Below are 27,441 nucleotides of genomic sequence, written 5' to 3' on the forward strand. Positions count from 1 at the left end.
CTCACACTCACTCACTTACATGCATGCACTTCTCTTTTGTGTTTTAGAGATTACGTTTACTTGAAAAATCCTGTTGCGCCCAGGAGCCTGGGCTATCCTCTAGGAACTAATAAAGAGAAGCATCATCACTCCTGCCCTGTTGTCTCTTCTGGACCCCAAAGGGCAGGGCTGAAGGCCAGCCACAGGCCAGGTGCTCACACATCTGTCACTTGGCCTCAGGGGAGAGACAGGGCTGAGTCTGAACAATATTGTGGATTTGGGCAGGGGGCTGAACCTTTGTAGACAGAACCCCAGGGCCTTGAGAGGGGGGAGCTGGTTTCCAGGCACAAGAAGAGCCTCTGAGCTTAGATCCTGTTCCCCTGGAAAGGAGCCAACTATGTCCTGCTTTTATTTTGTGAGGAAAACCAAGTACCTGGGACTTTGCCCATACATACCACGTCCTGCAGACTCTACACAGCGCTGTGACACCAAGCGGCAGCTATGTGGGCCCTAAGTAATGCATTCCCGCACACAGGAATCCAAACCGGGCACGCAGGGTATGAGGAGGCCCTGATTAGGGAGCTGGCCTCTAGTTTCAGGATAGAAATACAACCATGACAGCTTTATTGCAACTGTCCTCACCCAACTGATGTCATCATCACTAAACCTGTGGTCCTATTTACAGCAAGCTGACAGTATTCAGAAACTCGAGAGACTAAGCTGTTAAAAGTCTCCATTTTTAATGCAGTCTTGTAAATGACACAGGTACTCACAAGGGAAACAGCTTCAAAGGCATAAAATGGGTTAGAACTGTTCTCCACATACCATGGTACAAAATTAGGACTACAAAATTCCAGAATAAACCATAATGATTAAAAAAATATAGACTGGCAAAAAATACAAAAATATTCGCAGAAAACTATGTACTTCTAAACCTTGAGTCTGGGCACCCAAGGTCTGGCTGTCTCCCGGAGTTACAGAGGCACCATGGCTAGTGGGGGAGGGGTAGCCCCTTCCCTGCGCATTTATGACCCCACAAGGGCAGGCACACCAAATAGTCTTCACCCACAAGTGGACCAGATGGAGCGTGGCTACCCTGAGGTGAGAGGCAGTACTGCTCACTGGAGAGGATTGTCACTCAGATGCTATCTCCAGCTCGTGTCTCTGTCCCCACTGCTGCATCACTAGTATTTCTGGTGACCACTGTTGGCCCCGACTGGACTCAGCTCCTGGTAAAGCTGTGCAAAGCGGGGGCGAGGCGGGCAGCAGGGAGAAGAACCGCAGCGTCTCGGCTCTGGCAGGAACAGCAAGCTACACAGGGACCCCGAGACTCACTGCGCAGTCGCTAAGGTCACAGAGGCAGTCCAGAATGTTCCGAAACCCGTATCCACACACTGCAGCAATGGTGGTGCCGGGAGAGAGCAGCCAGAGGGTGCAGTCCGTGGTGTCTGAGCAGCTGACCAGTTCAGCTCAGAAGAGGTGGACGAAGGCCTGTCCCCAGACTGGCAGCGGCGAGTCCCTTGGAGCTGGAGTGGTATCAGGTGTAAAAAAAGCTGATCCTGTCTGGAGTCGCAACAGACTCAGGAGCAGCCTGGTGTGCGGTGCCCTCTGAAGCCAGCCCCTCCTAAAGGGGACAGGGGGAGTTGTACCAGGAAGACAGAGATGGAGCTGACGTCATTGGTAGAGGGAAGAGCTGTTCCGCTGCTCCCCAAGCCTGGCGCTTAGCAGGGATGGAAGGGGTCGGGGTGTTGGGGAGGAACAGGATGACGGGCACCTCTTCAGGGAGCTAGGATTTGTTTATTTTTTTAACTACATTTTCCATTTCACAATTTCCATTTTGAATTCTAGTTTGTACTCTTGTCTCGATTTCTGAATTAAAAACAAAAGACTATCATTTGTCCCAAGAGTTCAGAACAGATGGGAGAGTTAGCCTGGGAAAATAGGTCGCTAAAAGAGAAAGGGTTCAATTAATACTAAAAATACACAAGCTAATGTTTTTTACAGTATCTGTCTTCGTCACTGTTCTATGGCTGTCAAGAGACACCACGACCAAGGCAACTCATAAAAGAGAACAGTTAACTAGGGTGTGCTCACAGCTTCAGAGGCTTAGACCACCATCGCAGTGAGAGACATGGTGCTGTGCAGATGATCCACAGGCGGGGGGGCGGGGAGGGAGAGAGAGAGAGCGCATGAGAGAGAGAGAGTGCGAGAGAGAGAGAGAGAGAGAGAGAGAGAGAGAGAGAGAGAGAGAGAGAGGGAGGGAGGGAGAGGGAGAGGGGAGGGAGAGAGAGAAAGAAAGAGAGATGAGAGCGCATGAGAGAGAGAGAGTGCGAGAGAGAGAGAGAGAGAGAGTGCGAGAGAGAGAGAGAGAGAGAGAGAGTGCGAGAGAGAGAGAGAGAGAGAGAGAGAGAGAGAGAGAGAGAGAGAGAGAGAGAGGGGAGAGAGAGAAAGAAAGAGGGGAGAGAGAGAGAGGGAGGGAGGAGAGAGAGAGAGGGAGGAGAGAAAGAGAAAGAGAGGGGAGAGAGAGGGAGGGAGGAGAGAGAGAAGGAGGGAGGAGAGAGAGAGAGGGAGGGAGGAGAGAGAGAGAGGGAGGGAGGGAGGGAGACTGGACTGGACCTGGCATAGGCTTTTGAAACCTCAAAGCACACCTCCGGTGACACACTTCCTCCAACAGAGCCACACGTCCTGACCCTTGTAATCCTTTCAAACAGTTCCACTCCCTGGCGACCAATCATTGAATTTTATAATTTGTAATTCTTACTCAAATCATCCTTGGGATAGATAGGAAAAACTTGTTAATATTAACCATTTTTCATTTTGAATAAAAAACGAACCCCCCCCTGGTTTCCCCAAGCATGAGCATACATTCAAGATACCAAATAAAAATCACTAGTGGGAACTGATTATATTTCCTAACAATTGTGAAGAGGGAAAGAGGTTTTTGAAAAGAACTAACTGCAGACATTCTCTTCAAACTTCAGGCATGCTTTTACTCTGGATACTTCTTGGATGGAAGATGAAGTCTTCTTATTCCATTTCAGAGGGGTTATGAGTGGAGCTATAATGTCACCATCCTATTAGAGAGAGGGGAACAGAGTCAGTCTCCACCACTGTATCTAGCTGTGTCGCAGGCACACACATGTCCTGCATGTAGGTTGTGTCTAAGTACACTTACTCCTGAGAGGGCTCCATTAGCCTTTCAGCTCTCGCCTTCTCAACGTCTCTAGTCTCAATGCCTCCCTCATGACTCCTCCTTAGGGGTCGGCTTGTAAGCTTTCCCTGACGCGGGCTGTTCTCAGCTAACCAAGTCTGGCTAGATCTCCTTTTGCACCCCAAAGCACTTACCATACTACACAACTGTTTTTTACTTGTGTGTCTGTGGTGCACACCTAGAGTGAGACATGAGCACTAAGGAACCATGTGTCTCTTAGGTTTATCATAGTTCCTATCACAGGGCCTGGCAAGACATATACCAAGGTCCAAGGTACTTACCAAATACACCTGTGTTTTTATTTACCTTTTCCTTAAAAAAAAAAAAAAGTGTGTGTATGTTGTCTGTCTAAGCTATATATGTGTATGTGTGTGGTATGTGTGTTGTATATGATATGTATATACTGTTTATGTATGTGGTATATATGTGATATGTGTGTGATATATACATGTAATATGTGTGTGTTGAGTGTGATATATGTGTATTGTATCTATACATATGTGTGTGGTGTATATGTGTGCATGTGTATATATGTGTACTGTGTGTGTGCAGGTAATCTTGACTGTGCAGGCTCATGTGGAAGCCAGTGCTTTCCTCCATCACTTCTCCACCTCTTTTAGAATTTTACCCCTGCGTTTCTTATTTTATGTGTATGGTACCCACAGAGGCCAGAAGAGGGCATCGGATCCTCTGGAACTGGAGTTACAGCTGGTTGTGAGCCGCATGTGGCTGCTGGGTGCTGGGAATTGAACCAGGGTCCTCTGGAAGAGTAGGCATCTCTCCAGCCCCATATTGCTACGATTTAAATGAGAACTTCTCAGTGGATTAAGAAGGATCACTTTTGGGCTTTCCTTAAAGATTGAAAAGTACACCAGGCACCTCTGCTGCTCCGTCCCTACATTGCCACGCTTGGGAAGTGAAGCAGAGGGGTCAGGAACTCAGGGCCAACCTCAGCTACACAGCCAATCCGGCACCAACCTGAGCTACCTAGGACCCTGTCACACCCCAGCTCCAGATTCCCTTTTTACTGTGGAGATGATCAAGCGTCCCCACCTGCGGCTTGGTGAAGTCCCTGAGCGCGCACCACTGGATGAAGTGCTTCCCGGCGGCATCCAGGCTTTTCCTGTCCTTCTTCTTACAGTACACTCGAATGAGCTGCTCTGCGAATTTCTCCGGCAGCAGCTGTGACACCTTGTTTTGCAAAAAGAAAAGATTTTCTTGTAGCTTTGAGTTCACCAAGAACCAAGCAGCTGCCTGCCTCCTGGGTTCCCAGGAACCATTTTGAATGTTGAGTTAAAAAGCACGGCACCGCTTCCCTGTGTTATCCCAATCACAATCCAAAGGAGACAATACTTATTTAAAGCAAAATGCCTCAGAATTCTGTCAATTATTAAAGACTGAGAGATTTACATGACATAAATTATATACATACCAGACAATTATATACATACTCATACAAGATACATGGATAAGCACATTTGTATAACTTCAGCCACAGTCTACTAGATTTTGTTAACTGAAGCTTCACACCGAATACCACACTTTAAATGATAGTCAGCAAATAGGAGACCCTAGAAATTGGCTGTTATTCTACCTCTCCTTTTGAGATAAAGTCTCATGATTATAGCCTGGGCTTACCTTGAACTCAGGATCCCATGTTCTAGGTGTATCTAGCAAAATATACCTTATTTAAAAATTAAGAAAATATTACTTTTTGTGGATCAGGGATTGAACCCAAGGCCTCTGTGCATGCTAGGTGAATATTTCTCACGACTGAGCTCCATTCCTAGCTCTCTTTCTTCCTCCCTTTCCTATTTTGAGAGAAGGTCTTGTTAGGTTGCCCAGGCCGGCCCTGAACTCATTTCATAGAAGTGGCAGGCTTTGAACCGGTGACCTTGCAGCTTTAGGCTCCTGGTATCAAAGCCTGCACCACTATATCCAGATATACAAGTATCTGCATATGACTATTTCTTTATGTATAAATTTTCTCTCTGGCCTCAAACTCAAAGGTCCTCATGCCTCTGCCTCCCAAGTGCTAGGATTAAAGGCATGTGTCACCTCCACCTAGTTAGATTTTCTTTTTTTGAGAAAGGGTCTTACTACCGTAGCCCTGGGTGGCCTGGAACTCACCCTGCAGACCAGGCTGCCTCAGACTCACAGAGATCCACTTGACTCTGCCTCTGGAGTGCTAGGATTAAAGGAGAATACTACCATGCCCAACTAGATACAGATATTGAAAATTGCTGTTTTGTTTTGAGATAGAGTTTTATGAACCCCAGGCTAGCCTTAGCTTCCCAAATATGGGGATTATAAATGTGTATTAACATACCTGGCTTATGCTTTACTTAAAAAAAAATTAGTTTTATTTATATGTGCATGTTTTACCTGTATGTATGTGTGTATGTATATACACCATATACATGCTAGAAATCAAACCAGTGTCCTCTTCCAGGGCTATAAGTACTCATAATCACTGAGCCATTTCTCTAGCCATGCCTTTTTTAAAGTGAAAATAGATTTTTCTGTCATATAACACATGCCGACCAGTTTCCTCTCCCTCCCGCCTCTCAGCTCCCCCACCTCCATCTCCCTTTAGAAAAGAGCAGGCCTCCAAGAGACAACCAAACATGACAAAACAAAACACAATCAGACAAGGCAAAAGCCCTCACATCGAAGCTGGACCAGGCAACCCAACAGGAGGAAAAAGTCCCAAGAGCAGGCAAGAGTCAGAGACCCCGCAGCCACAGTTAGGAGTCCCAGAGAAACGCCCAGCTAACAGCCACGGTGCATGCACTGAGGGCCTGCTGCAGGCCCAGGCACGCCCCCGTGCTTGCTGCCTCAGCTTCTGTGAGGCTGTGAGGCATGGGAGCCCTGCTTGGTTGACTCAGTGGGCTGCGCTCTCTTCATTTTTAAGAGCACACACTGACTTTACAGTCCGATTAGCATGCAGGGCATAAAGTGACTTTAAGACTTTCCAAACGCCTCACGTGCCGTTACCTGATCTTTAGTGATCGTGACAGCTTGCTTGCTGTTGCTCTTACAATAGAAGTGAACATGATCAATTGGATTCTTGTCTTCCATCCCATAATCCATATTGATAACCTTAATTAAAACAATGATGAGTAAGCAACCACATAATTACACATGAGACATGAGAAATGAACCGAGCCCTCCGGGAGCTCAGAAGCAGGGATATAGAACGTCATCACACACTGGATAAAGATAACTCTGGCACATGACCACCTCTGGGGATTTGGTTTAGGGACTTGGGTGGAGGGGGGAGTATCTCTGAGTATTCAACTAAGCAGGGTGCAAGGCATTGTCTACAATGTGACAGACACCGATAGGCAGTAGACAACTTCTGTGTACGCGTGGGCATGTACAAGAGGAGGCCGGGGGTCAGCTTTGGCTGGCACTCTTCAGGTGCCCTGCACCTCATTTTTCTGAGACTGGCTCCCTCTCTCAGGGGCTTGGAGTTCATCAAGTCACTTAGGCTGGAGGCCCAGGGAGCCCCAGGGGGCCTCTTGTCTTTGCATCCCTAGTGCTGGCCTGAAGAGTGTGTGTGTGTATTTTTTAAAGTGGATTCTGGTAGCCGGGCGGTGGTGGCCCATGCCTTTAATCCCAGCACTTGGGAGGCAGAGGCAGGCAGATTTCTGAGTCTACAGAGTGGTTTCAGAGGCCAGCCTGATCTTCAGAGTGAGTTCCAGGACAGCCAGGGCTACACAGAGAAACCCTGTCTCGAAACAAAAAAAGTGGATTCTGCAGATCCTCAGGTCCTCACACTACCATGGCTAGTGGAAATATGTGGCAGGCCTGCCTGCCTGGGACAGTGACATTGTAAGTGAGCAGGGATGAATCAGGTAGGGAGGCAAGGATTCCCGGGCAATAAAAGGTGCTCTGAAGCATAGATCTGAAACTGCCTGGTGGGCTTGCCATACTGAAATTACTGACAGTCTTGGAGAGAATTCTGCTTTGAAAAAGAGAGAGGGGGAGGGAGAGAGGGAGGGAAGGAGAGGGAGAGAGAGGGGGGGAGGGGAGGGAGAGGGAGAGGGAGAGAGAGAGAGAGAGAGAGAGAGAGAGAGAGAGAGAGAGAGAGAGAGAGGGAGAGGGAGAGGGAGAGGGAGAGGGAGAGGGAGAGGGAGAGGGAGAGGGAGAGGGAGAGGGAGGGGAAGGAGAGGAGAAAGAGAATGTGCAAGCACAAGAGAGAACATGCCCTGGGGATTGAACTTGGGGCCCAGATCCTGCCCCAGATAAGGGTTACTTAACTTGGACTTGGAGAAAAACCTAAGAATTCAGAAGGTTTTTCCTTGAGTTTGACCATGAAGGAGAGAGCAGGGAGCAAGATGAGTGTAGAGTGATTTTCTTCAGATGAAAGACTGTCTAATGTCTAACGGGAAGTCCTTAAGGAGGAGGGACAGACCTGGCAGTGTGGGGCTCTACAGAAAACATGAGTGCGGCATGGGCTCCGAGGCTACAGTGCCAAGCACTGTGGGCACTAGCCACATACACTGACCAGGGTGGCCTCGGACTCAGAGATCAGCCTGCCTCTGCCTCCCAAATGCTGGAATTAAAGGCGTGTACCACTCTTCCCACCCCCCTTCCTAAAGGGAAGGCGTTTTTTTTTGTTTTTTTTTAAAACACAAATTTTCATTTAGTCTATTCTTGGGCCCACTACTAACATCAACTATAAAATCCTCAGCCTTCAGCTCAGCATCAGGGGCCATTTCAGGTTTGGCGTTAGCAACTTCTTGGGGAAGCTGTCCATATTCTTCCTAGAAGGGATAAGACACCCCAGTTAGGACCCAGTTTGTCATTAACCACCTGTACCCCAGTTACGTTACCTCTCTTGTTCAGCAAGGAAAACAGAGATATCCTGACAGGATAGCTCCAACACATGCTAGCTTTGGAACAAACAGGGCACTCTTCATTAAAAAATAAGGCAGCCGGGCGGTGGTGGCGCATGCCTGTAATCCCAGCACTCTGGGAGGCAGAGGCAGGCGGATCTCTGAGTTCGAGGCCAGCCTGGTCTACAGAGGTCTTCCAGGACAGCCAGGGCTACACAGAGAAACCCTGTGTCGAAAAAACCAAATCCAAAAAAAAAAGGCAACAGAACCAACCACCCCGCTTTGGGAAGAACGTGATGTTTGTCTCGTCATAGCTGCCTCCAGCAGCTTCTGCAGCGGTGAGGGCTGCAGGCACTCCCTGTGGCCTTACTGCAGCATCTCACCAGGGATCTGCTTAGAGGCAAGCGCGTCTCTCCCAGTCCTTCTGTATTTCCAGCCACATACAATACATATAACATGCAAAGTCTAAGGAGCTGTCACGATGCGGGTACGGCCCCTCAGCAGTAACAGGCTTTTAGTAAAGTTTGTGGAGAGTCAAAAGTTAAAGGTCAATTTCTGACTGCATGGTGCCAGGCGCCCCTAACTAGCATTGCCCAAGGGTCAATGATAGACAAAAAAATGCCTTCTCAGAGCCGTAGTGAAGTCTGCACCGGTCTTATTTTGAGGGACTTCCGCCTTAGATATCCATTTCCCAGTGGTTGGATCTATCTAAAATTTGAGGCCCTTATTGAATTCGAGAGCACATATTTACAGTTGCCTAGACCTGTCTTTGGGTCCTACCTGACTCCTTTCATGAACAATTTATTTATTATTGCTCAGCCTCAGTTTCTCATCTGGTAAATGGGCCTAAGAATATTGAGAAGATTAAATGAGAAGACACAGGAGACGTGGTTGCTGTGATAGATTAACGGCTTGTTCTTGAAGACAGTGACTTAACTGACCCTCCAAAACAGCAGGGGAGCTGGTGACTCAACTTACCTTTGTAATCTTCTGACCTTTCGGCTGGGTCTCACCCAAATACTTGTATAGATTACGGCATTCAATATTCCTTAGAATACTTTGGGCCTCAGACAACCGTGGATCCTCAGAGTACAAAATCTCCAGAAAAATGTTATCTGTCAATGTGATGAAATTTCCTTCACGTTAAAATGATGGCAGGATTTAAGGACACTCCCCTGAGGTCTTGAAATGTTCCCAACAAGGCAGGAATATTATGACTGTCCGAGTAAAAGAAGATGGCAGGAAGAGAGGGAGAAAGGCAAGTGCAGGGTGGGGAGAATTCCCCCCCCCCCCAGATTAACTCAGAGTGCACCGGAACCAACGGATGGAGCTGGAGCACGCCGTGCAGAGCCTAATGTATCACCGTGGGAAATGAGACAAGGTCTTCCTACTTAGTCCCAGATGGCCTTAAACATTTACAAACAAACTTGTGTCTATGATCTACTTAAAATTGCCCAATGTTTGCAGAAGGAGGTTGGTGGGAAAAAATTCCTGTGCTGTAATAGTTGAAGCTAACTGACCACTACATTCGAGTTTGTAAACTGACTTAAGGGCTTTTTTTTTAAGTTTTAAAATATTTTATTCTATGATCATAATAGAACGGACTCTCTTCTTTCAATTTTCGGAGCTCTTAACTGCTGAGCCATCTCTCAAGCCCTGAACATTTACTTTTTAAAACATAAATAGCCGGGCGGTGGTGGCGCACACCTGTAATCCCAGCACTCTGGGAGGCAGAGGCAGGCGGATTTCTGAGTTTGAGGCCAGCCTGGTTTACAGAGTGAGTTCCAGGACAGCCAGGGCTACACAGAGAAACCCTGTTTTGAAAAAAAAAAAAAAGTAACTTAAGTTTTCACTATTGGTAACAGTGAAACCAAGCAAATATGTAGATAAATTAATGGTTACACACTTTTAGTTTTTTAAAATCTAGAACCAGAACGATTACTCGCATACTCCAGGATGTTGTCCTTTGGAACAGATCAGGAAGCCAGCATGCAGTGTTAAATCTCATCAGATAATTAAGGTGATAATCCTCAGATTTATCCACTAGGAACATTTTGTGCAGAGTGTGGCGCTGTGGCCTGGACTCAGGGCCTCATTGGCATTCCTATCTACCATCAGCCCTTAAGTAACAACCTGCCTGGTTTGGGACCATATCACACCCTAACAACCTTCCAACATTCCAGTCTTTGACTTAGCACTCAGTGCTGACAAGGCTTTTTTTTTAAATTTAGTTTTACATTTTCAGTTTTAATCTAGTTGTATTAAAAAACTAAATATTGTATACATGGCAAATGTACAAGAGGTACAGTAACACCTAGGTTAAGAACTACTGCCTTACTATGTTCATAGCAGCCCTATTTGTAATTGCCAGATGCTGGAAAGAACCCAGGTATCCCTCAACAGAAGAGTGGATGCAAAAAATGTGGTATATCTACACAATGGAGTACTATTCAGCCATTAGAAACAATGAATTCATGAAATTCTTAGGCAAATGGATGGAGCTAGAGAATATCATACTAAGTGAGGTAACCCAGACTCAAAAGGTGAATCATGGTATGCACTCACTAATAAGTGGATATTAACCTAGAAAACTGGAATACCCAAAACATAATCCACACATCAAATGAGGTACAAGAAGAAAGGAGGAGTGGCCCCTGGTTCTGGAAAGACTCAGTGAAACAGTATTCAGCAAAACCAGAACGGGGAAGTGGGAAGGGGTGGGTGGGAGGACAGGGGAAGAGAAGGGGGCTTTCGGGACTTTGGGGAGTGGGGGGGCTAGAAAAGGGGAAATCATTTGAAATGTAAATAAATTATATCGAATAATAAAAAAAAAAAAAAAAAAAAAAGAACTACTGTCTTGAGGACTGGAGGCTCAGCAGTTAAGAGCACCACCCACTGTTCCAGAGGTCCCGAGTTCAATTCCCAGCAACCACAAGGTGGCTCACAACCATCTACACTGGGATCCGACGCCCTCTTCCGGTGTGCCTGAAGATAGCTATAGTATATTCATATACATAAGAATTACTGTTTTGTAATTTCACATATCTATGTGTTTCCTCCCTAATACCTTCTCTACCCCAAGGGCAGGGAGCATCATAGCCAACACAGACCACACATGTCCTGAGTGCTTACCTGTCAGCTTAGTGAAGGCTTCCATGTCATCAATGGCCGTGGAAATACTGAACTTCTTTCCGTCAGTCCCTGTAATCTCCACGTACGGGTCTGCTTTGAGGAAAGCCTCTGTAATCCTAAGATCATTTTGTAAAAACACAGAAGGAAATTTTGAAGATTTGCTTTGTATCTTGCACAAAAGGATCCTTCTAGTTTAAGAAAACAAGTAAGGTACTATCGATGTTTGAAAGACATCTGTTTCTGACTGTGAACTGCATTCCTACTGTGTTCCAAGCACTATGGCTGGAGTTTAGAGGACTTGATCTCATTTGGTTTTTCCAATAATAAGTATACTCAGCCCCAGTTTTATAGGAAATAATATGATTTTCCTTTAAACAAGTTCAGAAGGAGTGTATTAAACTTTGAGCCAAAGGCTCTCTCCGACTCTGAACTGTAAACGAAATTACTTAAGCTCTTTCTCCTCTTAAGACAAGGTCTCAGACCAGCTTTAAAGTTGCTACATACCTGAAATGACCTTGAACTCTGTCTGTCTCAAATGCTGGCATCGCAGACATGTGCTACCACATTCATCTTCACACTTTTTTTCCCCTTTCTTTGACAGGTTTTTCTACATACCCTGGCTATCCTAGAACTCACTTTGTAGACCAGGTTAGCCTTGAACACACACAGATCTTCCTACCTCTGCCTCGGGATGCTGGGACCAAAGGCATGTGCCGGCTTCGTTTAAGTAAAGCCTTTTATCTTACACAGCTGGGGATGCTAATAGGCAAAGCCCCACGTAGTCTCACAGTGAGGAGACACTGCATTCTTACATGATGTCGATGAGGTTGCCGACTTTGTGCTGATAAGCTCTGCGGTGTAGGCAGTTGCGTGTGTGGAACATGTCATACAGATTTCCAACCTCCTACAAGGAAACAGAAATGGGATTGCAGGGTCACGTTATGTCTACCTTTGTTTGGGACATCCTAGAACTCACAGACATCCACCTGCCTCTGCCTCCTGAGTGCTGGGATTAAAGGGTCAGCAAACAGAAAGTCTTTCCTATAGCATGATTCCATACCACTTCTTAAGTTACGTGAGTATCATCCAGTAAGGCCCTAGCAGGGTTGAAATTCCAGTTTTGTTAACTCTTTAACTCAACCCTTCTGCATACCTCACTGTGCTCACTTGTTAAATAGTAAAGTGTGGTAGGCCCTTTAAGAGGTGATTAGCTCATGCGATGACTGGGTTAGCTGGTAGAAGCAGGCTGATAAAGAGCCTGCCTGGAACGGCCCCTTCCTCTCTTTAGCACAGTTTTTGTTTGCACTTCCGGCTTTCACCAAGTATGGAACAACATGTGATGCAAACCAGAAGTAGAGCAGATGCTATTACCACGCTCTTAAACTTCCTCTAGACCTATGAAGTAGACAAACCCTTTTTCTTCATAAGTTACAAGTATTAGGTATTATTATAGCAATGGAGAGCAGACTGAAACAAATAATACTACTAACATAGGGTAATAAGAATTAAGTCAACCTATCAAAAACACTTAAAGCCTAGCCAGCATAGACTCAATAACTGTTGGGATTTTATTATTATTGTTATTGTTTAACAATGTAATAGAGGGGGCCACAGAGATGGCTCAGTGGTTAAGAGCACTGACTGCTCTTCCAGAGGTCCTAAGTTCAATTCCCAGCAACCACATGGTGGCTCACAACCATGTGTAATGGGATCTGATGCCCTCTTGTGGTGTGTCTGAAGACAGCAAGAGTGTACTCACATATATAAAATAAATTTTAAAAATGACAGAGCTTTAAAAAAAACAAGAAAAATGTAATAGAGCAAAAAAGTGTTATGACACTTAGATGCTAAGTATTAAGATGGGTGTGAAGAGCTACAGAGATGGCTCAGCAGTTAGAATCCATGCTACTCTTCATGTTAGGCAGGTAAATCTGCCTGTACAGCAGTTCCAGGACACGTGATGTCTTCTTCAGGCCTCTAGGGGAACCTGTACTCATGTGCACATATGCACACAAACACACACACACACACACATAATTACAAATGATAATAAGTCTTTTTTTGTTTTAAAGAGTATGTGGGGCCAGAGAGATGTCACTAGTTAAGAGTCCGAGTTGCACACCATCAGGACCAGGGTTCTGAACCCAGCATCTATGTAATAAGCTGGGTATGGTCTCCTGTAGATCTGCAGCCCCAGTGGTGAGGGAGACAGACTCAGAAGATGACTACTGAAAACACATGAGATGTGGGGAGAGACCTGGACATAGGGGGTAAGGCAGAGATCGCTGCAGGAGGGCAGCCTCGCATGCATTCACTCCTGCAGCAGTGTAGAGCAAGCACACACACACACACACACACAGACCAGACCACACACGTGCACAGGATCTAAAAGAGAGGAGGAAGGAAATGAAAGGAAAGAAAGATGGCTTCTGGAATTTTCCAGATTGCTGGACAATCATCCCCACATTCCAGACCAAGAGCTGCATTCCTATTCTCTGGGGATGGAACGCTTACCTTTTCTCTTGTACAAATGTGCTTCACCTTACGGACAAAGGTCTTGTCGCCCTTGTTGTTGTATTTCACTTCACAGATACGGGCAAACTTAATGAAGCGCTTGTAATCAAAATTATTTTGGATTCCAAGATGATGACAGTCTCTAGAAAGTTCCAAAGCAGAGACAGGAAACATTTCAATGAGGAATCTGCTTTAAATACGAATGCTACAGGCTTTGGGTCTTCCAGCTTGCAGAGGCTGGTCGGGGCCTGAAGGATATACTGAAGGTCACAGGAGAGAGGACAGTCTCACAGAGTGAGACAGTGGAAGAATTCCCTGGAAGAATGAGGGGGTGCCTCAGAATAAAGGACTGGAGAGCCACCACCCAGGGACAGGGTGTGGACACTGGGTTATGAATTGTAAACTAATAGTAAGAGGTAGTTATAAAACAGCTAGGAGATTTTAAATCCTGACCATATAATTAAGTAATTTTCCTTAGTCAGGAATGATGGAATATACCTTTAATCCCATCACTCCGGAGGCAGAGGCAGGAAGATCTCCGAGCTTGAGACTGGTCTGATTTACACAGCAAGATCCAGGACAGCAAGGGCTACAAAATGAAACTGTGTCTCAAAAAAAATACATTCAAACAACTGCAGAGTGCTTTTAGGTCTAACAGAGACACTTTATTTACAGAGCCACACCTAGAGGTTTTGAGATGAGATGCTAAGTAGTCTGAGATTTACTTTGGGATAATGGAAGATCACTCAGACAGCGAAGGCAGGCAGATCTCTCTGAACATGAGGCCAGGCTGGTCTGCTGAGTGAGACCTTGTCCCAAAACCATAATAAAATAATAAGTGTAGAATAAACACACAAAACAAAGACTGGCCTTGTGAGCCAGGGTGTGGTGGCCCATGCCCAGTGTCCCAGCCCTTGGGAGGCAGAGGCAGGTGGATTTCTATGACTCTAAGGATAACCTGGTTTATGAGTTCAAGGCCATACAAGCTGTATATTGAGACCTGTGTCAACAAACAAAAGATTGATCATGTACTGTCGCTGACGCTCACAGCCACTTGAGATGTGTCCTCCCTTATTACTAAAATCCTTCAGTAAGTGTAAGAACAATGTCTTGAAGAAAGCAGACAAAAAGAAAAAGAAAATTTTTCCCAGTTCAAAATTCGACAGGCTTTCACCTTGACCCAGCTTGAGAGCTAACCCAGAAGGAGGACTGATTGGGGTGTGGGAAGAGGGCAGGGAGGAGGACAAAGGGAAGGCTGTTTCACTCCCACAGTGGCCATGAAGCCAGTGCCAGAGCCAAGACTGCAGAGCCTGACTTCAGGTTAGGCCGGGTAGGCCCTGCTGCCACATTCATACAAAGATTCTTAGCACCGTGTGTGGGAATGTTCAGTGCATACCTGGCGAAATAATCCCACTTGTCCACATCGATGCCATTTCTTTTGTTAGCCACTATCTCGTAAAGGAAGCTCTTCTTGGCAGGGCGTCCTTTATACGGCCACTGGAAAACAAGAGAATCTCATGGAGGATTTAGGTAGACACAGATTTATAAGCAAATTATAAACAAGACACTCAAGTTAGAAGATGATAATCTTTCTTTTGTGAGGTATGCGCTGTGTTGCGCTGGGCCGTGAACGTCAAGCCTTCAGCTGGAGACGCAGCTCCTACGTAGAGGCATGCATGCGTGAGGGCCTGGGCCTGAATGGCAGGCACTGTAAAAACAAATTAATAAATAAGAAGTCTATGAAGGGTTGATGGGATTGCTTAGCAAGTAAGGGCTTTTGCTCCCAACCTGACTACCTGAGTTCTATCCCCAGGTTCTATCTCCGAGGTAGAAGGAGATTTTAGAATGGACTCCAGAAAACTGTCTTGTGACTTTCACATGTAGCCCACACGTGAGCTCATGTGTGCACACACACTCAAGTAAAAAGTTAACTTAAAATTTTTACAAGTACATAAATAAAATGTTAAGCTTTCCAGTGCCATTGAAAGGATACTATTAATAAATTTCCCAAACCAACATTTTTATTTAATTACAAACTAGGAAAGAATGTTCCTTAAATGGTAAACCTTGACTTTATATATTAAAATAATAATATCTTTCACTAGGTGTGGAAACACATATCTGTAACCTCAGCACTCAGGAGACTGAGACAGGAGGATTGTGACTTCAAAGTCAGCAGGGGCTCTAGAGCAAGACTCCCCTGACCCTGCCCTCCACCAGGGGAAAACAAAAATAATCCCTCTCTGTGTACATATATGTGTATGTGTTTATGTATGTATATATGTATGTATGTAATGTACGTATATACTAATACATTTCTCTTGGTTCCCTCCTCCCCAGTGTTGCTGTCTCTGCACCCCACTTTCCTTTTCTTTTTGACAGAGTCTCATGTAACCCAGAGTCACCTTGAGTTCATTTTACAGGCAAGGAAGGCCTTTACCTTCACCTCTCTTCCTCCTCTTCTACCTCTCTAGGGACAGACCACAGCTGTGCCATGTGCCAGCACAGCTGTGCTATTCAGGGATTCAAAACAGCTGCACAGCTGCTCTACATACAACACACTCAAAGCACTTTTAAAACTAACTTTGTTTTAGAAATGAGATGGTTTTTCCTTAATCTAGCTTGTGTATATTTATGTGTGTGTGTGTACATGTGTGCACACATACAAGATGTACCAGAGGTCAACTGAGTGTCTTCTGCCTCTCACGGTGCTGGGGTTATAAGCCTGTGTCCAGCCATGCTTTTTTTTTTTTTTAAATTAAATTGTTCTTGTGTTATTTTGTTTGAGACAGGGTCTCCCTGTGAAGGGCTGGCAGTCCGGCAACTGTCTATATAGACCAGGTTGGCCTCTGCCCCTTGAGTGGTGGAACTAAAGGTGTCTGTTATCAAGTATGGCTTTTGATGTGGGTGCCAGGGGTCTGAACTCAGATACTCATGCTTGCACAGCAAGCCCTCTGACTGCTGAGCCATCTCTCCCTCTGGCCCAAGATGTAAACGTTCACATTTTGATCCTCTTGCTTCTGCATCCTGAGTACTGAGGCTGCAGACACTAACTACCATTTGGGGGAAATAATGTCTAATAAACTCAAGACCAGGGAAAAATACATCACTCGTTTATATCAGAAGGCAAATGCATGCAACTTACATCTTGACATTTAGCAACTCCTACGGCCAAGGGTGTTAGCACTTAAAGAATCAGACCAGAGCAGATAGAAAGTACCAGCTGGCTCTAATTAACACGAATAAAAACTTACCAAACTATCTTTGACTGGTGTTAGAGGTGGTCCCATAATTAGTTCCGTGATAAAGGTAATATCTTCGTCAGGGTCGAGACCATAGTTTTTCATGACAAGTTTGAGGTCATTAGATTTAACCAGATGCTCAAACATCTCAATCGAGCCCTGTTCGTGCTGGGAGAAGTTAGTAAGATACGGCTTGTTACAGATTCTCAACCATCGGGGCTCTAAACAGATTGTTCTGGATTCTAGGTAATTCTCAGGTGAAGTCCCACGAATGTTAACTATCCAGTTTCCAACATTATTATAGATTTTAAATTAGTCAATTTTTTGTTGATATTTTATTTGTCTACAAAACATTTTCATTGGTTGGTTGGTTTTTCGAGACAGGGTCTCACTATGTAGTTCTGGTTGGCCAGGAACTCACAGAGATCCACGTGTCTCTGCCTTCTGAGTGCTGGAACTAAAGGCGTGCCCCATCATGCCCAGTCACAAACAACTTTTATTAGTTTTTAAAATGTGCAGGAAGAGGAGTCTCACTGAAGGGCTCTCATAGATTCTTGGTCTTACTGATCCTCTTCCCCTAGTCTACAAAACCCTCATCTACCAGTTTATTATTTCATAAATACAATGAATACACTTTATGAAATATAATACTTTACATTACCAAGATTATTACTAGGTCATATCGGTAAAATGACTATCACTCTAAACTTTAGGGTTTTTTTTTCCATCAACAGAACATTTGAAGTGAAAAACTGTTTGTTAGTGCTTCCACCTTGTGGTTGACTGGGGTATTGCACTGCTAGTAAACTCAAAATCCCAGCTCTGATGTCAAGATCTGAACTGAATTCTCAAATTCAAAAACCTGGTTGCTCCTGTTTGTGCTCACTCATTACAATCACTACAAATGTCAAATGACCCCTAGAGACATTCTCCCTATCACACATTTTATCAAAACTGACTCAAAATAAAAACAAACCTGGAATGACCCTATAATTATTTTGAATTGGCTCAATCATGAACAGATGTATGTTCATAATTAATAGATAACTTATCAACATATGTTATCTTGGTGATTTGTTGTCTGTTTTGAGTAAAGGTCTCATTACATGACCCACATTGACCTAAACTCACTACACAGCCTGGCCTGGCCTGCAGCTTGCAACTGTCTCCTTGGGGCCTCTGGAATAATTACCGGAGAATGCTGGATCACACTGGATGAATTCACACACTGTAGAACAATCACTGTTCTAAGTACAAAAACCTATTCTACAATAATAGTAATTAGGGAAGTGTGAGACATGGGGCTGGAGAAGCTGCCCAGGTTGGGAAAACCTGCTGTTCAAGCGGAGGGCCTGGGTCTCAGCACCACACACACCTGTGAGTCAGACCCAGGGAGGGCAAGGCCTAGTCTCCCCTCTGCGCCAGGCACAAGTGATGCACACAGGTATGTATACAGGCAACACATACAAAATAAAATAAACAATTTTTAAAATCCTGTGAAATAGAATCTGAGAAATAATTTTCTTAAAAAGGGAGTCAAAGGCAGACGGATTTCTGAGTTTGTGGCCAGCCTGGTCTACAGAGTGAGTTCCAGGACAGCCAGGGCTACACAGAGAAACCCTGTCTAGAAAAACCAAAAAACCAAAAAACCAAAAAAAACAAAAAACAAAAAAAAAACCCCAAAAAACAAAAAAACAAAAACCAAAAAACAAACAAACAAACAAACAAACAAAAAAACAAGTGTGAAACAGAATCTAGGAAGACTCGTTATATATGGGAAGTTTGGTTTGAAAGTGTTGATAATCTAGATCTATGAGAAAAGGATTAACCACTATTTAATAAACATTATCTGTATTAAGCTGGGGTTCTAACTCAGTGATACAGAGCTTGCTTAACATGCACAAGGACCTCAGTTCAACTCACAAAACTATATATAAGACAGTTAAAAGATAAAACAAAACAAATATCCTTATAAATAAAAGAAAGATTATATTTGTATTATTTGTATAGAAGAATTAATTCCATATGAGATAAAGTATGAAATGAAACAGGCAAATGTATTCATTAAAGGCTGGGGATACAGCTTAGAGGTACACTTACCTATTGTCTGTAAAACATGTGTATTTGATCCCTAGTACACACACACACACACACACACACACACACACACACACACACACACACACGGCATACATACAACAATGGCAGTCTAGCTCCTAGATCCTATTAGATCAGTCCTGCTGGAGAAAGGAATTATAAACTCTGGACACCTAGCTCCCTAACTGTAGTGGACACTGGCCAGGAGCAAGCAGGTGTGAAAGGGGAGTGAAGGCAGGAGCAGACAGGAAGAGCTATCCATACACACAGGCTGAGCTCGTGGACTAGCACCTGGGGCTTTCAACACTGCCTGTGAGTGTGCAACACAGAGCACACTGAAAACCCAGTTAAGTGAACATCTGGCACGTGACTCAGTAATTCTACTCTCAGAGGTTGTCAGTTATGAGACATGAGAACAGATTTTCACAGAGTTGTTATACTGCATCACACACAGCCATCTTCGATGTAGTAGCCCAAATCCAAAACAACGTGAAGTCCGTTCAGAGGAGCAAGAACAAACCGTGGCTCCTTACACTAGGATACAATCTTAGCAGTAAAACTCCATCAATGTGCTGGAATCTCAGAATCATTCTACGGCATGAAATACACCTCTGACTATGCTGCCACTATGCTGCCAGTGCGGGGGACCGGACGGGGGAGTCAACTGCTGGCAAGGGATCTCCCACTAAGCTGCTCTCTTAGTCCACCATTCAACTTTAAATGGGTAACACATTAGAGGAAGACTCTCTCTCTCTCTCTCTCTCTCTCTCTCTCTCTCTCTCTCTCACACACACATACACACCTACACACACACACACACCTACACACATGCACCTACACACACACACACAGTGCAAACAACAGGAAATCATATTTGCAAGAGATTAGACAATCAAGGGAAACCAAGATACCAAGTCTGAGAGAAGACAAAGCTGTGGGTGTGATCCCCGCATCACAGGAAACAAGCCACAAGGGAACTTTTCAAATGATGAAAATGGTCCACATCCCCACTGCATGCATACACTTGCCAAACTCAAGTCAGCTCTGTACAGTTTGAGCCAGGAGTGACAGACAGCACACGCCTTTAACCCTAGCTCTGGGGAAACAGAAGCAGGCGATCTCTCAGTTTCAAGACCAGAGTGGTCTCCACAGTGAGACCTTGTCTCAGAATAAAAACATCGCAATGAAAATCTGCATAATTTATTGAATGTAAATTATACTTCAAAAAAAAGGGAGGGCGGAGAAAAATGGTTTGACATGTAAAGTTTATGGTCCTGCGCTTTGTTACACCAAGTGCCGTAGAAACTAGAAAGCCAATTTCTTTCTTTTTTTTTTTTTAAGATTTATTTATTTATTATATGTGAGTACATTGTAGCTGTCTTCAGACACCCCAGAAGAAGGGCATCAGATCTCATTACAGATGGTTGTGAGCCACCATGTGGTTGCTGGGATTTGAACTCAGGACCTTCGGAAGAGCAGTCAGTGCTCTTAACCACTGAGCCATCTCTCTAGCTCTGGGAAGCCAATTTCATTTCTCAGAAGCTGCTTCAAAATACATAGGTTCATCACCAGTAAATGTGTAACATACTCTCAGCATCGGGGAGGCTGAGGCAGAACAGTGGCCAAAGTCATTCTAAACTCTACAGAAAAACCACGTATTAAAAACAAAATACTTGCTGGGCAGGGGTGGCGTACACCTTTAATCCTAGCACTTGGGAGGCAGAGGCAGCCAGATCTCTGAGTTCGAGGCCAGCCTGGTCTAAATAGTGAGTTCCAGGACAGCCAGGGATAAACAGAGAAACCCTGTCTCAAAAAAACAAAAACAAACAAAATACTTGGGGCTAGAGAGAGCGCAGCGGTTAAGAGCACTGACTGCTCTTCCGGAGGTCAATTCCCAGCACCACACGGTGGCCCAGAACCATCTGTAATGGGATTCGATGCCCTCTTCTGGTGTGTCTGAGGGCAGCAACTATATACTCATATATAAGATAAATAAAAATCATTTAAAAAGCAAAAAACAAAAACAAAATGCTCAGTTACTAAAACCGATGATACTTAACTTCACAGCTATACCAAAATAAAAACTGAAGCTCTGCTTTAAAAACAAACTCTAGGGGCTGGAGAGATGGCTCAGCAGTTAAGAGCACTGTCTGCTCTCCCAGAGGTCCTGAGTTCAAGTCCCAGCAACCACATGGTGACTCATAATGATCTATGAGATCTGTCCTGAGGGTCCACAGTAATGTGACTAACGTATAAAGGACACTGCCCTGAACTAGGGAGCTGGCTCTCTAGGCCTGGTCCGCTATTCCACGGCCCTGGGAAGTGAGATAGTCTCTACTCTTCTGAGGGCTCTGACCGGAGCATAATGTCCTTTCTCCACAGGCTACTGTGAGGACTGAAACAGATACGTGTGAACAGAAGTACCCTGAATGCTGTTCCAGGGAAGGCTGCTAGAACACAGAGAGGAAAACAAAGAATTTAGTTGAATTACTGGATAAAATTCTGTTTCTTTCTGTTGACTTTGGGACATATGAATACATACCCTCCACTTTTTGTCTGGGCGTGCAAGTGGGATAAATCTTCCATCAAACATATGAGAAAATGGCCCATGACCTAAAAACAAAAGCAGCCTTCAAATAAAAAAGATATTTGTAAATTGGTAAAAAACCAAATTCTTACAAAAAATAGTTTACTTTGAAAACCAATAGCTACTGTTGATAATGTATAAATTAATAATAATAATATTATTAATAAACAAAAAAACCCGGACAAATATGCCCTTTTAATTTTCCAAATCAACAGACTAAGAGGCCAGGCCATATTGGAAAGTTAACACTCCTTAGATCAGTCACCAATTTTGTATTAACTGTAAGGAATGCTAAAGAGTTTTGTGTGAAATAATGAAGGTTTATGTGTTTTGGGCTGGGGCTGGGGCTCAGTGGGAGGGCCAACGCCTAGCACATACAGGTCCTACATTTGAGTCTGATTGCTAAAACCAAAAAGCATGTGAGACCCAAGTATCTTCTAAGAAGGGTTGCTGAGCCTCTGGGACTCTCTGGGCTGGCGGACAGACAGACAAACAGCACTTTGGACTCTGGTCCTTCCGGACCTGTCCATGGAAGCACAAGCACATGGCTCTCCTGTCAGGCAATCATCTTTTTCTTTCTCATGATGAAGTTCTTCTACCTGGGTTTAATTGGCCTAAGAGTTCCTCTGAGGGGGCAGGGGAAGAACATTTTTTAAACCTGTGCTAATACTGAGAAGGGGTGGATTTAGCAAAAGAACTAAAGGAAAAGCCATTTTAGTCAATGAGAGGATAAAAGGAAAATCCATCCCATTATCGTAAAGGCAGAATAAGAGAACTCAGGGCTCAATGCCCTCTCAGCCCAGTGCAGCGGCTCGTGCTTGTAATCTCAGCACACAGGAGGAGGAAGCAGGAGGACTGTCAAGAGTTTGAGGCTAGCCTGGGCTATGTAGTGAGTTCTAGACCAGCCTGAGTTACAGAGTAAGAACACTATCTCATAAATTAATGAGCAAATGATAAATAAATGGTATGATACAGATGCTTAATAGAGAAAATTCACAAGTCACAGCAACGCTTCCTTATCAATACTAGAAAGTACTGTGATTAATGAAAAATCAAAATACTGCCACCTAGTGGTGGCACACAACTTTAATCCTAGAGGGAGAGTCAGGCAGATCCCTGAGTTTGAGGCCAGCCCTGTCCACAAAGTTAGTTTCAGGACAGGCAGGGCTACATGAAGAAATCCTGTCTCAAAAAACCAAAGGGGGTAGGAGTGGAGAAAAATGAAAATACTTCTACATTTCCTTTGGCTAGACTTGAGTTTTGAATGCAAGCCATTGTTAGGATCTTCCATGAGAGCTTGCTGGCTCTGTGATCTTACCTAGGTCATGGCAGAGCCCTGCGATCTGAACGCAGAGCTTATCCCGCTCACTGATCTCCAGGTCTGGCTGGTTTTCCGCAAGTGCTTCAACGAGGCAGCCCGCTAGGTACCCCACTCTGCGGAGAAGGAGACCGAAAGTCACACGGAGGTTTGAAAGATACCTTTGGAACTTGAGACTTTGGTTTCTGAGAAGTGTCTCTATGATGTTCCAACACAGACTGAAGATGAGGGTTTAGAGGGTGTGGCTCTGTGGAACACCGCTAACATGTGCAAGACCCTGGGTCTGATGCTCAGCAAAGCACACAAAAACAAGATAAACAAACAGCATAAAAAAATGTTAAATGCACTTACACTTCTCTTTTCAGAAAGGAATTCCTAAAAAAAAAAAAAAAAAAAAAAAAAAAAAAAAAAAAAATCTTTCCTCTGCTCTGACTCAGCTCTAGGGAAGGCAGACGGCTTGTTTGTGCCTTGGAAGGTTCTAGAAAGTGTTCAATAAATACTGTTTATAATTTGAGTACTGGTACATGCATCTTTACTACTGGACCTGGACAGAGTGGCACACACTTGCAACTTGTGCATTTGCAAGGCTAAGGCAGAAGTATTAGTTCAAGGCCAGCCTAGGTTGTTTAATGGAACCCTGAACAAAACAAAGAAAGAAAAGGAAAAGCCCAGCTAATAAATGAAAACTACAAAGTAAATAAAAAAATCAAATACTGGGGCCAGAGAGATGGCTCAGTGGTTAAGAACACTGACTGCTCTTCCAGAGGTCCAGAGTTCGATTCCCAGAAACCACATAGTGGCTCACGACCATCTGTGATGGGATCGTATGTCCTCTTCTGGTGTGTCTGAAGACAGCAGCAGTGTATTCATACATTAAATAAATAAATAAACAAACAAATCTTTAAAGAAAACAAATCCTGAACTCCCAGTCATTCTCTCCTCACTTCTCCCAGGTCTACACACATTATGGAAACTCAGACCAAAGCTTCATTGCACGGAGCAGAGACAACCCTCTCAGAGTTAATAAGCATTTCTCTAAATTTCCTGACATAATTACTCTGTTTAAAAAGGCGACTCCATACAACAAAAAGGAGCCAGGCACGGCATCCAGAATCTTGGTTCTCAGGAGATGAGACAGGAGGACATGGAGTTTGAGGTCAGCCTGAGCCCCTGTCCCCAAAGAAATGAAATGACTACACAGGGACTAAAGGTCTACTCAGTCACGCTAGCAGCCAGCCCTATTCAGTGCATGTATTTAATCTAACTGACTTTCAACAGACATCAGGTTTTCCAAAGGATATGAGGTAGTTTAAAAACACACACACATAAAATAAACAAAATATGGTCAATAGGAATCCAAAGTCTGGATTTTCTCATCAACACAATGAAGATGTTACAATAGCCACTTGAAAACGTCCTCTCTAAGGGATCAGATGCGCTGCCCCTTCGCTCCTTACCCGAGACTGTGTTCGAAGCGGTTGTGTGACGCTCCAGGGAAGACATAGTAGCCGCCCCCCAGCTGCTTGATGTATCGAAGCCGCTGGAACTGAGGTGTGTCGATGATTCGGATGAGGAGGGGGTGGAACTCAACATGACCATGGATCGGATCATTAAATACCTGGAACATTAAGTTCAAAGAGTTGTCCTCTGCCCTCCCGATGCCCACACCAGCCCATGCCTGTCCCTCCATCACACATACACAGAAACAATGAATACAATTTTAAAAACTACCTTTAACAGTTAACCCTGTAATACATAGTTTCCTTTTTATATCAAAATGAACAATGTTAAAAAAAAACAATGTTTTGTATTTTTATACAATAATCATTTTAGCAACTCAATTATATTAATGGAAGTTAATTAAAATTAAAAATTAAAAAAATTGATATCTTGTTTATGCATATTTGCCTGTTTGTACATCATTATGTGCTTGGAAAATAGTAACGCTTTTCATCCTCTGTAAAGCCATTTGAGGATTACTATAAACTATACCAAGTTCATCACCATTAATAATACTCAGGGAATGGTATCAAAGTCCTTAGGAAGAAAAGGAACTAAGAATATCAAAATTAAGCCCTCTGTATATCCTTTTTTACAAGTTATTATTGGTCAAGTTCAGTGATCTCTAGATATTTAATCACAGACAAACATATCCTCCTAACACATGGACAACCTAACCATCACAGGTGAGAACATATTTTATTACTAGAGATTGTCAAAGAAATGATATAACCTACTTTTAATCCATTTAAGCCTAAAATACCTTTATTGTCAATTTCTCAGATGGTCTTACCTATTCATAAAATATTTATGTCATTCTAAATCCATTAAAAACAAAATAAATTTAAGTTAGTTTTTAAAATTGAGCTCTGCAAAAGCTATCTTTTGAGCTAGGTCGGCAGATGGAAGAAATGGCCGTGTAAGCTGTGATTAGTTCCCAGGACACGCAGTAGAGAGAACCACTGCACAGAGAGTACCATGACCTCCACACGCCCACTCCAGCACATCCATGCCCCTCCATCAACAAACACAGAAACAATAAAACTACCTTTAATAGTTAATATTGTAATACATAGTCTCCTTTTAAGATCAAAATGAACAGTGGACACTTTCTTCACTTACATAATAATCATTTTAATGGCTCTATTTCATTAACAGCTAAAAAATTTTTAAAAATTGAGATACTATTTGTTTTAATTTTGTGAATGTTTACCTGATCACATGTCTGTGCACCTTGTATGTATGTGTGTGCACATGTGTGCACACCCACAGAGGCCAGAAGAGGCTGTCAGATAACCCAAGGCTAGAGTTCTGCAGTTGTGACCTATCATGTATGTGCCAAGACTCTAACCTGAGCAGCCAATGCTCTTAATATTTGTTCAATTTGTGTGTGTGGAGAGGTATGTGTGTGTGTGTGCATGTGTGTGTATGTATGTGTATAAATGTGTGCTGTGTGTGCGTGCGTGTGTATGTGTTGTGTATGAGCGAAGGCTGGAGGACAACCTGAATGAATTGGCTCACTCCTACCATGTGGGTCATCAGGACTGAACTTGGGTTGTCAGGCTTGGTGGCAAGCACCTGAAGCCATTGAACTCATGCACCCTGCTGAACATTATTTAAAAACCATTTCTTGGGGGCTGGAAAAATGGCTCAGAGGTTAAGAGCACTGTCTGCTCTTCTAGAAGTCCTGTGTTCAATTCCTAGCAACCACGTGGTAGCCCATAAGCATGTATAGTGACATTTGATCCCCTCTTCTGGTGTGCAGGAAACGTGCAGGCAGAATGCTGTATATGTAATAAATAAATCTTAAAAACAAAAACGTACTCTTTTAATGTTGAGTATTAAGTGGCGGTCATTTTTATTTTTACTATTATTACTTGCTATGATTCCTTACACAGTCACACCGGTCCATTTACGACTTGTAGCAGCTGTATGATATCTTAGTCTGTGATTAGCCATGGAGATAATACTGAGATAATTACTGTTCAGTGTCTACTGTATACGCCAAGCAGAGTGGGTGAGAGTCAGGTACCAGGTAAGAGGAACAAAGGAGAGAAAGAAATTCCAGCACCCACATAGAGCTCATGACCATCTATAACTACAGCTCAGGGGATCTGATGCCCTCTTCTGGCCTCCATGGGCATCCTGTATAAAACTGGTCAACAGATATACATGTAGACAAAACACTTAAAAACATTTAATTAATTAAACAAAAACTAAACCTAAAACCTGCTGGATGTGTGGTATGTATCCTTAATCCCAGCACTTGGGAGGCAGAGTTATGTGGGTCTCTGTGCGTTCGAGGCCATCGTGGTCTATACAGCAAACTTCAGGCTAGGCAGGGCTATATAATAAGACATTCTCTCACAAATAAATAGGTAGGTAGATAGATGGATGGATGGATAGATAGATGGATATAAAATATATAAAATAAAAATTAATAAATAAAAGTAACCCTATGACTGAAGGTTACTAGGGTGTTTGTGTCTATGCAGATGATGACCAAAATAATACCACAGGGGCTAGAGAGATGACTCAGTGGGTAAAGACATTGGAAGCCAAGCCTCATGACCTAAATTCTATTTCTAGCACCTACATAGTGGAGAAAACTGACTCCCAAAACCTGTCTTGTGACCACATTTGGGCTATTGTACACACACACACACACACACACACACACACACACACAGGTACAAACTCTACATGGCATCATAAATCAAAAATCAAAGTTTTGCTTGTTTGATTTTTTTTGAGACAGGGCATGGTTTGAATGGAAATGGTGTCCGTAGCTTCATGTGTTGGAATGCTTGGCCCATAGGGACTGGCACAATCAGGAGGTGTGGCCTTACTAAAGTAGGTGTAGCTTTGGCGGGGAAGTGTGTTACTATGAGGGTGGGTTCTGAGGTCTCACATATGCTCAAGCTATAGGCAGTATTGCACACGCTCTCCTTCTGCTGTCTGCGGACCAAGATGTAGAACTCTCAACTCCCTCTCCTGCACTGTTTGCCTGCATACCA

General features: G+C 43.8%; 1 protein-coding gene across 2 annotated transcripts in view; it reads right to left on the minus strand.

Annotated features, from left to right (window-relative positions):
* Positions 1–2,578: 2,578 nt before the first annotated feature.
* Positions 2,579–27,441, minus strand: part of Samhd1 (SAM and HD domain containing deoxynucleoside triphosphate triphosphohydrolase 1) — a 33,982-nt gene continuing 9,119 nt past the window's right edge. Inside the window, exons 4-17 of one of the 2 annotated variants that reach the window (XM_052184131.1) lie at positions 24,382–24,542; positions 22,925–23,040; positions 21,562–21,632; positions 16,935–17,090; positions 15,077–15,177; positions 13,681–13,822; positions 11,979–12,070; positions 11,167–11,282; positions 9,013–9,149; positions 7,870–7,962; positions 6,188–6,292; positions 4,244–4,381; positions 3,854–3,985; positions 2,870–3,053 (exon numbers count right to left, since the gene is read on the minus strand). In XM_052184131.1, coding sequence (XP_052040091.1) covers positions 3,893–3,985; positions 4,244–4,381; positions 6,188–6,292; positions 7,870–7,962; positions 9,013–9,149; positions 11,167–11,282; positions 11,979–12,070; positions 13,681–13,822; positions 15,077–15,177; positions 16,935–17,090; positions 21,562–21,632; positions 22,925–23,040; positions 24,382–24,542 — 1,521 coding nt within the window. In that variant the 3' untranslated portion in view covers positions 2,870–3,053; positions 3,854–3,892. Of the gene's footprint in view, positions 3,054–3,853; positions 3,986–4,243; positions 4,382–6,187; positions 6,293–7,869; positions 7,963–9,012; positions 9,150–11,166; positions 11,283–11,978; positions 12,071–13,680; positions 13,823–15,076; positions 15,178–16,934; positions 17,091–21,561; positions 21,633–22,924; positions 23,041–24,381; positions 24,543–27,441 lie in introns of both variants that reach the window. The other variant, XM_052184130.1, reaches the window with a different exon arrangement.

This window comes from Apodemus sylvaticus, chromosome 5 (genome assembly GCF_947179515.1).
Source record: "Apodemus sylvaticus chromosome 5, mApoSyl1.1, whole genome shotgun sequence".
NCBI classification, from domain to species: domain Eukaryota; kingdom Metazoa; phylum Chordata; class Mammalia; order Rodentia; family Muridae; genus Apodemus; species Apodemus sylvaticus.